This window comes from Mangifera indica, chromosome 3, assembly GCF_011075055.1.
Source record: "Mangifera indica cultivar Alphonso chromosome 3, CATAS_Mindica_2.1, whole genome shotgun sequence".
Taxonomy (NCBI): Eukaryota; Viridiplantae; Streptophyta; class Magnoliopsida; order Sapindales; family Anacardiaceae; genus Mangifera; species Mangifera indica.
This window is the reverse complement of record NC_058139.1, coordinates 13,311,919-13,326,300: the sequence shown is the minus strand read 5'-3', so window position 1 is coordinate 13,326,300 and position 14,382 is coordinate 13,311,919. Positions and strand designations below refer to the sequence as shown.

General features: G+C 31.4%; 2 protein-coding genes across 2 annotated transcripts; one reads left to right on the top strand and one right to left on the bottom strand.

Annotated features, from left to right (window-relative positions):
* Positions 1-440: 440 nt before the first annotated feature.
* Positions 441-3,145, top strand: LOC123210650 (cytochrome b5-like). The gene is made up of 3 exons (XM_044629122.1): positions 441-686; positions 2,496-2,562; positions 2,656-3,145. The coding sequence occupies exons 1-3, from the start codon at positions 600-602 to the stop codon at positions 2,904-2,906; spliced, it is 405 nt and encodes a 134-aa protein (XP_044485057.1). The 5' UTR covers positions 441-599; the 3' UTR covers positions 2,907-3,145.
* Positions 3,146-6,968: 3,823 nt separating this feature from the next.
* Positions 6,969-10,438, bottom strand: LOC123210053 (cyclin-dependent kinase inhibitor 5-like). Its single transcript, XM_044628216.1, has 3 exons — positions 9,849-10,438; positions 7,607-7,822; positions 6,969-7,496 (listed from the first exon to the last, which is right to left on the bottom strand). The coding sequence occupies exons 1-3, from the start codon at positions 10,325-10,327 to the stop codon at positions 7,427-7,429; spliced, it is 765 nt and encodes a 254-aa protein (XP_044484151.1). The 5' UTR covers positions 10,328-10,438; the 3' UTR covers positions 6,969-7,426.
* Between the last annotated feature and the right edge of the window lie 3,944 nt (positions 10,439-14,382).

The window sequence follows — 14,382 nt, the reverse complement described above, 5'->3', positions numbered from 1 at the left end:
ACATAATAATATATCGTTATTTATATATAAAATTATATATAAAAATTGTCCATATAATATTACTCATTTTAGAAATATCTAGAATAAATGTGGTGATATCTTAAATAAGATAAGAAAAAATATACATTTTTCGACACCGTACAATATGCTTATATTGATAATAATTAAAAATAACATAAATACCTTATTAACTATTAGATTAGTTAAACTTAATAAGTGAAGAATTAACTTTTTCAGAATTATAAGGTGAACACTATCAATTCATCACCTTGGATGGGAAATAGTCATTTATAATTTAAAAAATATAAATAAATATGCACACAGAAAGCGGTACCAACCCACCAACCAATTTCTAAAGTCTAACTGGAAATCAACTATTTCAACTGAAAACTACCAAACACTTAGTTATAATGACATCTGTCTCTTCCTTCCTTCTTCTGCCCGCCATTTTCATTGCGCCGCCGGTTTGGTTGGTCAGCCCGCTGTCTAGTTTCTTATATCATTTTTATATTTCACCCACCTGCCTCTTCTTCTCTCTTTATCTTCCCCTCCTTCACCTTTCTACCCTGTTACAATTTCCTACCTCAAACATTACCAAAATGGTCACTGTTGACAAGCTCTTCACTCTGTCTCAAGTATCTGAACACAACACCCTCAAGGACTGTTGGCTCATCATCCATGGCAAGGTCTTCTTCATACGTCTCTTTTTTCTTTTTACTGATTTATAACTAGCCCTTTTTTAATTGTTCTGGTCTTTTTCCTTGTGTTTGATGTGGAAAAAAAGGTCTTTAACTTTGCTATATATTAGTTGTGCTTGTTTATACTATTGGTCTGATAATATTGTATGATCTCTGGACCTTTTTTTTGGGGAACTGATACACCGTTTCATCTGAACTTATTAATCAACTCTATTTATTTTCAAATATTTACCCTGTTTTCTCTTGGAGTCTAGAATAAGTCTGAGCTGAATAATCCTTTCCAAGATGAGTTAGCCCATGATTAGAAATTAGACAATGCCAGTCTAGTAACTTAAGATAATTTCATAAAGCAATGAACTTTACCTGGATGCTATTCTACGTTGTTCAATTTTCTCTGGGAAGAATTATTCTGATAGGTTTTCTTCATTCAAGGAATTTAAAATCATCATGTGTTATATTTGAAATAAGAAAGTCTCCAAAAAGTGTGGCCATGGAGCTATGTTTAGATGCTACTTTATAAATTCCTACTTGAAATCTTAGTTATCCACTTGTATGCTGGAATTGTATAGAAGATGTTGAAAAAAAAAATCATGTTAACCATAGTTGATCAGGCCTTTAAATTCTAATTGATTAGGTTTCGATACATCTTCAGTTAGTTTAATCCATCAAACCTTACAATTTCCTTTTCTTGTTTCTATTTTCTGAAAAATGTTGTCTCCTTGATTTTATGTTTGATAAATCTATTGAGTCATAGTTTACATTTAATTTCATTGTTTTTCCTTGTAGTATGTGATGATGAAATGAGCCAAAAATGTCAAAGACCTCCCCTGCATTGAAATTTCTAATGCATTTCAGAATTTCATGCAATTTTTCTGAATGAGATTTTGCATTTTCTCATTGCCACATGTAATTAAGCAAGAATGCTAATAAAATTTATCTTCACTTAAAAAATGGCATTGATGAGTTCTCTGTGGTGCTAAATATTGTTTGAACTGGGTTGCGTAGATATACTGCTATTTTACTCGTTTACTTATAATTTTGATGTTGATTTTGCATTATATTCTTGATTTCCATGGTAGTCAAGACTTCATGACTGGTTAACTACAGGTTTCCTCTTCTGTTTTCTGTTTTCTATGCATTATCTTCACATCATCTGGTAATAACCCATTTCACAGTGCAATTAAGTAAATACATATCTAGTATATATACATTCTTCTTAGACAAGATTCTAACCAAAAAATGAAACATAAATAAGGATTAGGTACAAAGTACTAAACACAGAATTAGGAGGATGAAGCTTTTGGATGTAATAAGTCCTTTGTAGGTTGTTGAATTATTGGTCTTGCTGACTTGTGTCACCATATGGACAGTTCTTGGATATGGCATTTTTCTAGTTTTCACCATCAGTTGATTAAATTTCAATGTAAGGCTGTTATAATATACAACAGCATAATACCAAAATAGGTGTCAAAGCCAATATTGTTTCTTTTTTGAAAAAAAAAAACCTGTCACTTACCCATCTCAAAATTTATATCCATGGCATGGTTTACCCAGTTGCATGTAGTTTTGTAGTTAGAATAAAGGTTCATACATGGCTGAAGTATGTAACAAACTGAAAGGGGCATCCTTGTTTTCCATGAGTTTGCATAACTCTGGCAGGATGGAGGAGACTTATTTTATTTTCAAGTCTTGCAGCTTATGAATTTTCAAAATCAATGTTGTTTTCTGCCTAATAGTTATGCAAAGATTGTCTTGTAATTAATTTCATCCCTTGGCCTATCTGAAAGTTTCAAACAGGTGTATGATGTGACCAAGTTCTTGGAAGACCATCCTGGTGGCGATGAAGTATTGTTGTCGGCAACAGGTATATACTAACTCTTCACAGGGCCAAATTTCTCTAGTCTCATCCTTCACATAAAACTTGAACCTTATGCAGTGTAATCTGCATTTTTTCCAGGAAAGGATGCCACTGATGACTTTGAGGATGTGGGGCATAGTTCTAGTGCCAAAGAAACCATGGCTCAGTTCTATGTTGGAGAGATTGATGTATCGACCATACCAAAGAAGAAGGCATATACACCTCCCAAGCAGCCTCATTACAATCAGGACAAGACATCGGAGTTCATTGTTAAGCTTCTCCAGTTTCTAGTTCCTATTGCAATCTTGGGTTTGGCCCTCGGCATCCGCCTCTACACAAAATCAACTTAAGGTTCTCAATTACTCGTGGCACCAGACAATTGGTATCTTATTGTTAGACTGCTTTGTTTTTCTTTTTTCTTTCTGTTGCATTGTTGTCTTTTGCATCTTGGGATGGTAGTTTAGTGTTCCTGATAATAGTTGTGCTTCTGCTGATTTCTTCCTCAAACATGGGGATATTTTACAACTTACCTTTCCTTTTCTTTTTTAAATATTTTTAATAATATATCAACCGAATAGAGAGAGCCCTATGCGAAATGAGTATATTATGTCATTTGTATGTTCGATTAGTTGATTAACACAATCATACAATTATCAAATCAATTGGATCTCAATGTGAATTCATGCATCCACAACAATACTTCAACATATGGTTGTAGAATATTGGAATAAACGTTTCAGAGATTTAGACGAATCTGATTGTCATGATTAATGCAGAATCACCTCTGAATATGATGAAGTTGATCAACAACACTTAAAATTTAAGATACCTTTTTGGAATGGGTTAATCATATATGTTATAGAAATGTACTTAACCCTTAATTTATAATAAGTTTATTGAATCCTCTCATTGTAAGTCCACACTTATAACCCAGTTTATTTAACTATAGATGAAGTGTACTGAGCTTTTACAATATAATCAGATTATATGCATAAAAAACTCTCACTGGACTATATATATACCCAATTTTATAAAATTAAAACATAATTAATGCATGCTCACATAAATATTCCCACACTGGATACCAATCCAGTAAACTATCATATGTTCACTTACCTAGCCAATGATATACTAGGTGGTTTTAATAATTCTATTACTTCATCGACATTGTGGAATGGATACATGGCAAAAGTCTGCTGTGTTTGTTAAAGGATTTCAGCATATTTTGTTTGATGGATTTACACATTGCAAGAATGTATTGATAAGTAAAAGTGAAGACATTCTTATTCCCGATTAGGTGTTGCATGTACCCGTCGTGGCTATCATTCTTGCATATTGGGCCTGAGTATAATTGCAAAAGCTGAACTTTTATGGCAGTGAATATTACTTTTCCAGTAACTGTGCTGAAAGTAACACTCTGCTAACAGTGAAAATGTGTCAACAAACCTAACAAAAAGTCATTGAAAGTGACTGGCAATCCATGCATGGCCGCCCCATAACTTAAAAGAACGATATAAACAGGTCTTAATAGGCCACAGCCCCTGGAAGAGCCCCTCTCTCTCCCCATCAAAACAACCTGTCCTACTGAAACCTTCATGTCTTCAAGCGCATCTCTCTGTCCTCTGAAACTGAGAACCCAATACTCCCAACTCACCCATATTTTCCCCTTCCTTCTGTAATTCTAACCCATATTTGCATATCAATATTCATCCACCCCTTTTAAAGGCTATCCTGAATGATAAAAGATTTAGGATCCCAAAGGAAAAAACCTACGTTTAAAACTCACTAGTATTATGTCAAAAAGGGTTTTATCTATTCAGTGTAATTGGTTCGATCCCAAAGAAACAGTTCATCTTAAGTGGGGTTTCCTGTCACAAAAAAATAAAATCACCAAACTTATATATATGTTTTTTTTAAATTAGTTCTTGACATTATCAGATCTTAAAAGATAATATTTGAAACTCTTTTAATCTAATTTTTACTTGATTTGTATCAAATCTATCTTGATCTTATTGAATTCATTAGACCTTAAAATCATATTCACATTTTCAGTCTAAACAAAACTTAAATTTGATAGTCTTTTATCCTCCATTTCAATGAACTAATGAGATTATTTTGTCTTGCTATTCACAAAAATCACTATCCATGTTTTAAATCTTTACATAATTGAAGTGATGAAGTTGAAAAATAATTGTACTAACATATTTTTTCCCACTTCAGAGAAAAGTCCCTTTTAAAAACCTTGTGTTGATTGAAAGAAGTGGACCACATAGCAAAAGGAAAAAATTTAAAAAAAAAAATTAAAACTGAAAATAAAAATTTTGGTTTGGTGTTTGTGGCAATACTAAATCCTGAAGATTTGATGTACCATATTATCTTATCTCAATTGATAAAACAAAAATTAAAAAACACTGTCTGACTGCCATAAATACATAATCATCATCCACAAACACAAAATTTTAAAAAAAAAGAAACACCAGAATGTATATCATTTGATGGACCCATTTCAAAGAAGTGTTGTTGAAATTAAAAAAAATAAAAGAGACAGACAGACAGATTTTATGCCTAATCTTCTAATTGCAGGGACCCTTTTCTGCTTTCTCTCATTCCAAGACTATAAGTTTATCTTTTCTAACTATTGAAAAGCAACAGAAAAGTTGTCATTTCAATACAGAAACTCTTTCTAGGACCACCCCGATCAGCGTGGCTTGTGTTGTGTCAATGCCAAACTTGCAAGCACATGCACTAAATTTGCAATTTGTCACACTTGTTTCTTGTACAAAATGGATTGATGGCAGGCAGGCCTTATGAAAACAACTTCCTCAAAACATTTATGATATTTCAAAGAGACAAACTCTGAGTTTTGTACTGTTGATTGTTTAGCAGTAATGTCATGCACAAATGTCCAAACAGTGACTTGACATTTGAGCTTCCAAAGTAATGTTCAGAAGCATCATTTCTCTGCATTGTTCTATCAGCTTCTTTAACATTGAGAAAAGAAAAAAGAGTTGGGGGCTTGGGGCATTGATTATTGGAATCGGGTACTTCTTAACTTTTGTTGTGGGGACTTGAGTGCTCCATTTCACTAACATGTAAAAACCATTCCTTCATTGGGAGGCAAGTTTTCAAGTTGGAATATATTTTGATATGGATTAATTCTAAATTTTTCAAGATGGAAGAGAAAGTCTTACACAGGAGTATTTAGTTGATGGGGCGCTCTTACAAAATTTAGGGTTTGAATAATTTATGACACTTATATGACTAAAAATTATTGTTTTTTGCATTCTATAAATTACAAGATTTTTATAGTTAGGGCTATATTCGAGTATTGTTTGGTTTGAGTTATGCTCAATTGTATTTATGAAAAGTTTAAACTCGAAGTTTATAAGCTCAAATTCGTGCTCGAGATAAGAATAATTTACTCAAATTCAGTTCATGCTTACTCAATAAATTATAATTAAATTCAATAACTTATATATTTATCAATTATCTACTATTTAAGATTAAAACAAAAATTTTAAAAATAGAATTGTAAGATTTTAAAAACCAAACCCAAGTCACATAAGCACAAGCTCAATTAGACAATAATCTAACTAATTTCGACTCCTTTGTAGCCCTTAGTAGTAGTAACTAATTAGAGCCCCTTTTGAGACTTGCAAAGCAAGTATGGGGAATTCATGGATTCTCAATTAAAATAAAATAATAAAAAGAGAATATCTTGATCTACTTTTTCTAGCATTGGTAAGGGAAACAATGAGAGGCAAGTTGAAAATATAAAAATAACTTTTGACTCAAGAAAAAGAAATGGAGTGTCATTGGAAATTGAAGATTCTTCAGTCTAAACCCACCACTACAACCACCATCAACATCAATTTCCAATCACAACACCAGCCTAATTACCATAAGAATTGGCAAGACTTCACCATATTGCCTGGCACCACCCTCCTTTCAATTACACAACCAAATCTTTCACCAATCCAAAAGAAAAGGCAGAGCAATCGAAAACTTTATCCTCAATCTTTTTGCACTTATTAAATAACCATTAAACCGGGTAATCAGGAGATGCAATATTGAATTGGTGCCCTTTCTTCTTATCCAATCATCTTCCTCAAAACTGCTAAATTGATGCTTGTCCATAGCTAGGCAAGTTGCAATGTAAAAGATTAGAGTGAATAAGATAAAAAAGAATTCTTTCAGTACAGTGGGGGCAACAAGTATACCCCACCGTTACCAGCAACACCATCTATTAATTTCAGATACAGCTGAAATAAGGAGTCGGCTTGCTTCAAAATTAGAATTTTGGGCAACATCATCTTAAATTTATGAGTTGCATTGGCTTCATCACATGGCAAAGTGGCCAAATGTCCAAGCGCAAAGTACAGCAGTAAAAGACAACGGAAAAGACAAAGATGTATTAAAGAAAAGGGTCATTTTTATTCCATATAGTTTTTTTTTTTTTTTTTAAGTTCCATCAGTACAAGTGTATAGACAAGTGAGAGGGGGAGAATACAGTACAAAAAAGAAAAAGATCCAGTAAATTTCTGTACCCAGATAGACAAGACCGACCTAATTGACTGAAACCTAACACTAAAACCAGCTTTCCCTTTTCTTCTCGACATGATATGTTAGACAAAGGACTTTGGTTTGTATATGTTGTGTAACTCACAACTTCTGTTATGTTACAGAACATTAGTCTACACATATCTTTGACAGCCCTACTTCTTTCTTTACAGGTAAAATAAGGATGATGGAAAATGGTAATAACACCATCAACGTTAGATCTAAGACTAATTCCTGCTACTTCATTATTCCTAAGCTCAAGATCAGCAAGAATGTGCAGGAAAATAAATACTGATGGAACATTAGTCTTCTAAGGGTTGATTTTCTCCCATTCAAAACGGCCTGGGAGTGGCATATCATTAACAGGATCAAAGTTGTACCTGCACAAAGAAAGCAAAATCTTCAATAAGCTAAAAGGGGTGCAAAAGGGAAATCACAGAAATGCAACCAATCATAAAAGGAGTGCCATATAAATCAATGTAGTATATACTTCTCAACAAACTGTCTTATTTGCTCTTCTTCTACCCTTGCAAAGAACTGATCCATTTCATGTGCTGTTGGGATTTGTCTCTGAGTTGAATTCTGTACTCCCCTTCCCTCCATTGAACCAGTAGGCCTAGCAGTAGAAGGCCTAGTAGTAGAACCAGGGGTTCTTATGGACTCTGGCTGCCTTATCAAACTGCATGGAGTGGATTCCCTAGTGCCTCTGTCACAAGGAACGCATAAAATAAGCTTTTAACTACAATGTAAGACTAAAAAAGGCATAAGCCCAGAAAAAAACTAAGATGATATACCAATATATATTTAAAAAATAAAAGAATAGCCATCCATGTCAAGAAAAATCAATTTCGAGATCATCCACAAAACATCAAACTACAAAAATGTTGAAGTCACATAATTAAAGATTTCTCTTTCTTTCAAATCAACTGAACAATCATACAGGATAACTACAATCCATATAGATCTTCCCCATAGGAATTAGTTCCTACAAATCGTATACCTAATAACAACTGAAAAATTAAGGTAAAGATGTATTCATGCTATATGAATTCAAGCAATATGAAGTAGTTCCACTGCACCTTGACATACTTTGATCGCCAATATTTCAGGGATTACTTATGTAAATCATAACAAGCAAACCAAAAGACTATGCACAAGTTAAACTCACCCTCAGCCTCCATACACTGCAATCATAGCAAATCACCAAACACAATTTTCTTTTTTTTATTATAAGCTACCACCCAGGCACCTACAATATTGGCGCTCTTGTGATAAGAATAAAGGGGGCATGGCATTTCTTGAACGGAAAGAACAAAATAGTTTTCATTCTTTTCAATTAGAATAAAGCAAATATCATCCATGCCTAGAAATACCAAAACTAAAGGACATAAATTATAGGGTATACTTTATCTAGATGCTCAAATAATTAGAGCCACTCAAGTTCTAGAAAAATGTGAAAACATCAAGTTCAAGGAAAAAGCATTCACAGCCAAAGAATTATGAATAAACAATCAAAAGCTACAGATAACAGTTGAAGGCTGATAATAGAATGTTTTAGTTTCAGAACAATACCTTGTCTCATAACCACAACTTCCACCAAAAGTATGGAGACTCAAAAGGTAAAATAAACTAACAGAAAAGGAAATCAATCAAAACTCAGTTTTGCATTTGTTGAAAAAACAAACAAATGATAGTAATTTTATTTTTCTTGCTGTGAACAAACAACACAAATAAATAGATATCAATTTACAAAAATTTCTGATAAGAACAACCAACGCAATAAATTGAGTTCAACAGATTTCACTTTTACTACAAGTCATAAATAAATCAGAAGAACATATTCCAATGCTCTGCAAAAAGAATTCTACAACAATATTACAAAGGTATCGAACCACAATTAAAATCGTATTTGTACGAAAAAAAAAACAGATATCATAATTCATTTCAACTGCAATGTAAAGCCACACGAACGAACTAGTTTTAAAAGAATTTTGAAACATTTACAACAACTTCAACAAAGGGTGATCAGTTAAAAAAATAATAAAATATTTAGAGTGTAAAAAAATACGATAAAAAGACAGACCCTTTCATATTCAATCGCTTAAAGGTTAAAGAATTTATTACCAAAAAACACTCTTACCAAAAAGTGAAAAAAAATTTCATCTTTTCTCCAAAACCACATTTTTCTAGCCAACAAACCGGTGGGCAAAACTCTCCGGGAAATAACACAAAAGGAAAATTGAACCGAAATTAAAAATCAAAATTTGGAACAGAAAATTTAACACAAAATAAAAATCAAAACTTGAATAACATACTGAAGCAAAAACATTCCTAATCATCCCTTTCGGGATGAAAGAAAAAAAAAATTTCCCGATAACTGTTGGAATATGATATTTTTAAATTCCCAAAGAACCAAAAACTAAATCTTCAGCTTTTATTGTTTGTTTCAAAGAGAACACATCAAAATATGTTTTAAAGAAAAAAAATTAAATATCTCAAATCCCCAGTTCCCCTTGAATTTTTTTCATTGAGAAGTAAACTATTCTTTTCTACAAAAAAGAAATCCTTCAAATAAACATATTTTCCTCCATTTTCAGAGGGAGGAGACAACTGAAACAAAAATAGCTTAAAAACACTCTCAAAATCAAAGCTTGAAATGACCCAGGACACAAAAACTTCAAAAAAAAAGACTGGCTTCCATCAGCACTTAAAAAAATTAAAATGAAACCCACCTCTCTCTTACTTCAATCTCCAAAACATTTTCCCCAAAAGAAGCTTCAAGGCCCAAATCCTTGTTGGTTTCTCCTTCAACCTCAATCCCAACGTTTTCATTTCCATCACTATTACTATCTTTCTTTTGATCAGACCCAGAATCCGCTTGACTCACCCTCAGCCTAGCCCTCGAATTGCTCGAATTGGGATTACCCGAATTGGGGTCCTGATTTTGACTCTCCGAAGCACATTTTTCGTTTCCTTTGGCTGGCCCTGGCTTCGCTCGCTTAGCCGAATCATTCGTTAGAATGGGCGGCTTCTCGAGGCGGCGGCTCCTAAGCTGGAGGTAGGACCCACTGGCTCCGGCAGAGGAACCAGTTGAAGGAGAAATGGAAGCATTTTGAAGAGCTAGGGTTCGAGCGCGTGTACGAACGCCGAGGGAGAGGTCCATGACGGCAACGTCGCCAGCCGTTTTGGCCTTTCTCATATACTTACCCATTTGTTGGTATTGTAAGTTGAAAGCTTAGAGAGACTGAGAAAGAGAAAGATTCGTGCGTGAGCGCGCGATGACTATTGGAATTGGAATAACAAAGTAGGGTTTGGGTGGGCTCCTCTTTTCCACTACCCCTCTTAAATAATCATCTTTTCCATTTTATCATCTCTTTTTCTATCTCCTTTCATATCATCTCGTTTTGTCTCATTTTGTGTTTTTTACAAAGAGCCGTCCATGAGAGGTTTAAATACCAAAATTACCCTAATCATCACATACCTCCCCTCGACATTTTAGCATTTTACGAGAGCCGTCCGTGAGGTCTAAATGTCAAAAAGACCCTATAGGTATTATAAATTATTTTGTCCTTTTAGCATTTTCGGAGCCGTCCATGAGGTCTAGACATAAAAAGACCCTGTAGGCATTAGAAATCATCACATACCTCCCCTTGTCCTTAGAGCTAGACCTGAGTCGAATTTATTCAAATTTTCAATTACATTTAATTTGATTGGGCTGAAATTCATTTAATTTAAACACAAGTTGTGTTTGAGTTAAAAGGTTTTGTTTGATTTTTAAATTGAATTAAATTCAAATTAGAAAGCTCACAAATCAGGTGAATGACTCAATTCGGTTTATATTTAACTTGTAACTCAATTCAAATTATATTAAATAATTATTAAAATAACCTTATTTTTGTACATTATTAAATAAAATGATATCATTTTGTTAATAAGTCATAAATTAAAACTATAAATTTGAACTATGAATTCAAATCATAAATTGGAACTAATTTTATTCAAGTCAAACTTAAACTATCGTTAATTTTAGCTTGGTAATCTTGAACCAAACTAGTTTTTATTAAAGTTAAACTCCAACAAACGAATATTCAAATTCGATTCAGATTCACATATACCCGTAGTTGTCCTTTTCATGTTAATTTTGACAAATATATTTTGTAATTAAAGAGAGGTAATTCTTTTTTATTATTTTTTAAAAATTAATTAATACCGAAAAGTAGATGTGCTTTTTGTTTTTTAAACAAAATGGTTTTGAATTTTTAGAGGTATTGAGATATTACAGAGCAAAATTAAAAAATAATTGAATTTTATATGCATATCAAAACATATTTATATGTGACTAGTTTCTATCAGAATTCACAGATTTTTGGGAAAAAAATTATACAAGATTTAAAAATAAACTATATGTAATTATAAAATAAGTTTAAGTATGGATGTATATGTTGTTCCTTTTTTCCAAAATTTACAATTTTACTATGCGGATTAAGAGTTTATAAGAAGTAACAGAGGTGTATATGATCTAATTTGATGCAGTTTAAAAACTTTTTAAAATCAAATAAAAAAAACTTATAAAAATTTTAAACTAAACCAAACTATTTTAAATTTCAAACCAAACTAAAAGATATAATTTAATCTTATTTAGATTACGATTTGAACTTATTAAAAATTACTCATTTGTAAATTTTTTTACTTAAGAAATTATAATGAATAGGCAAACTATGTAAAAGATAATAAGATAAATATAAAAAACAATTTTGAGATCAAAATTTTTAACTATTAAGAGACATAATGAAATTTTAAAAATTTTAAAAACCCTCTCAAACTTTTTTCAACTTTTTAAAAACCCCTAAAAATCATGAATGCCTCTAAAATTTTCAAAAGTTTAGCTCACCCCAAAACATCTGATTATACATCATTGGTGTCTCTATCTATACTTGCATTTGTAATTTTTTAAAATTTTTAATTAAAATTAATATAATTAGGAATATAAAAAATTATTTAATAAAATTTTGAGGACAAAATGTTATTCAACTTTATAATTTTTTTTTGTCTTTTCAATAAATTTATTTAAATTTGTTAATAATATATGTAAGAAATTGGTTTTATTTCAAACTTGAATAATGAGAATAGTCATTTTATCAAACATTGGGTGGGAAAAAACATTTGGCCTATATATATTTAAAAAAAATATGGTTTACTATTTAGTTTGGTTTAATTTGGAAATCGTCTAAACTGTAATTTAAACCATAAACTATTTTTTTTCAAAATTTATCAACTCAACCTAAATAATTTTATAAATCAAACCGTAATTTTGGATAGTTTGATCTAATTTTACTATTTAAACTGAATTATACAAAACTCTAAGTATAATGAAATTCAGTATGGTTAAATTACTCTATACATAAATGCACTAAAACACTGTGTGTTTACATGCTTCTTCAAATTTGATATTTCATTCATAATATCTTACCGACAGGAACAAATAATTATAATTATAAAAATGAAACATGGCTGCTTCCCACCTTAACTTTAATGAAGCAACAATTTCTCACACTTTAAATTTGAAAATTCCATTTTCCTACTTATAAGTCAAAATCAACCCTTGGTTTTATCAAACAAAAGCTTTTTTTTTTTCACTTTATATAATATATAGTAAGATTAATATTATTTACATTTTTAATAATAAAAATAAATTACATTTTCCCCCAATTTCTTTACATATTTCTTTTTTTTCCGTCTTATTTCTTGGTTTGTTGAAAGACACTTAAGATAAATTGACAAATTTAAACACGTTTAGGACTGGTTAAGAGAGATGAGAATAAAAAAATGCATGAAACTAAATTTAAAAAGAAACATATTTACAATTTGCGCCATAAATTTGATTAACTCAATTATTTGGAAAACAAGAAAAAAAAAAAAAACAAGATGGGTCCAACTAATCAATAAGACGATCAATGTAGAAATTAGATTTTTGATTTGTTGCAATTTGTTTGGTAAATGGAATGTCTACTTTGAGTGATGATAGAGTAGCTATTGGCGGTAAAAAAAAATGAGAATATGTTTGGGAAGCTCCTCTCTGTTAGGTTAAGTGGTTTTAATCTTCTCCACTCCCTCCCCTTTTAAGTCACTCAAGAAAGTCATCATGTTCACTGAGTTTTCCGCTATTAACGTGATGGGTGGTTAAGCTATTATGCGTGTTCCTCTATTCTTCAAGAGTCTTCCATAATTTTTGGACACATGCCTACATTAAAAGGGCTAATGACTGAGTGATATTCATACAATGCAAAGATGAATGGACTCTATTCTCGTCCTGATTAAGCGAATGCTCCCAATCTCTCTCTATTTATCTCTATTGTAAAGTGATGGGCAATTTTGGTTAGCTACTACAAAATCATAACTTAGTTGTCATGATTTTGCTTAGTTATGATTCAAGTTTGAGCAATTCTAATTGTTGGTCAATGAAATCAAAATGATGTTTTTGCTTTGTATATCATGAAATTTTCTTAACAAGGTGAATTTTTGGGTAGGAAAGTGCGATTGATGCATTTAGTGGAAGAAAAATGTTTTCCCAATAAACCTTGGGTGAAAATAGGTAATTTACTTTATATAATTGTTATTCAGGGTAGATAAAAATTTTACAAAATTTTTAGAGATAAATTGTTCTTTAACTTCAATAACTATAATAACATTTTTGTCTTTTTACCAACTATATGACAAATGAAATAGATAGGTGAAAAAATAGTTTTTCAAACTCAAAAAAATCATTTTTTTTTTTAAGTTCAGGTGAGATATAGTCGTTTAGACTTATAAAAAGCCACGTTAATTTATTGCTCATTTATTATCATACAAATTCCAAATATGTTTTATGAAATCAGATTCTTGATTAAATATATTCCTTTTATTTATGAAGACTGATTTTTTTCTTAAAATTTCAATCCAAACAAATCTATTAATTATTCTAATATATGAAAAAAAGGAAGTAATTTCATATAAATATAGTCTTTGTAAATGCTTTGTTTGGCAAATTATGAATTATGTGCGCACACCTAGTGTATTTTGCGATCACACAATATAACCCTTTCTACTGTACACTTGCAAATGTCTTTTCTCTTTATGTGATTCAGTTATACTTTTCAAAGGCATTGTTTTGATATGTGTTGGAAACAATTTAATAGGTCATACATTGAATTCTTAAATATTGTAAACATAAATGCGTATACCCAACTTTAAGTTTGTGAGGTGTTGACATGAGTTATTTTCACTACC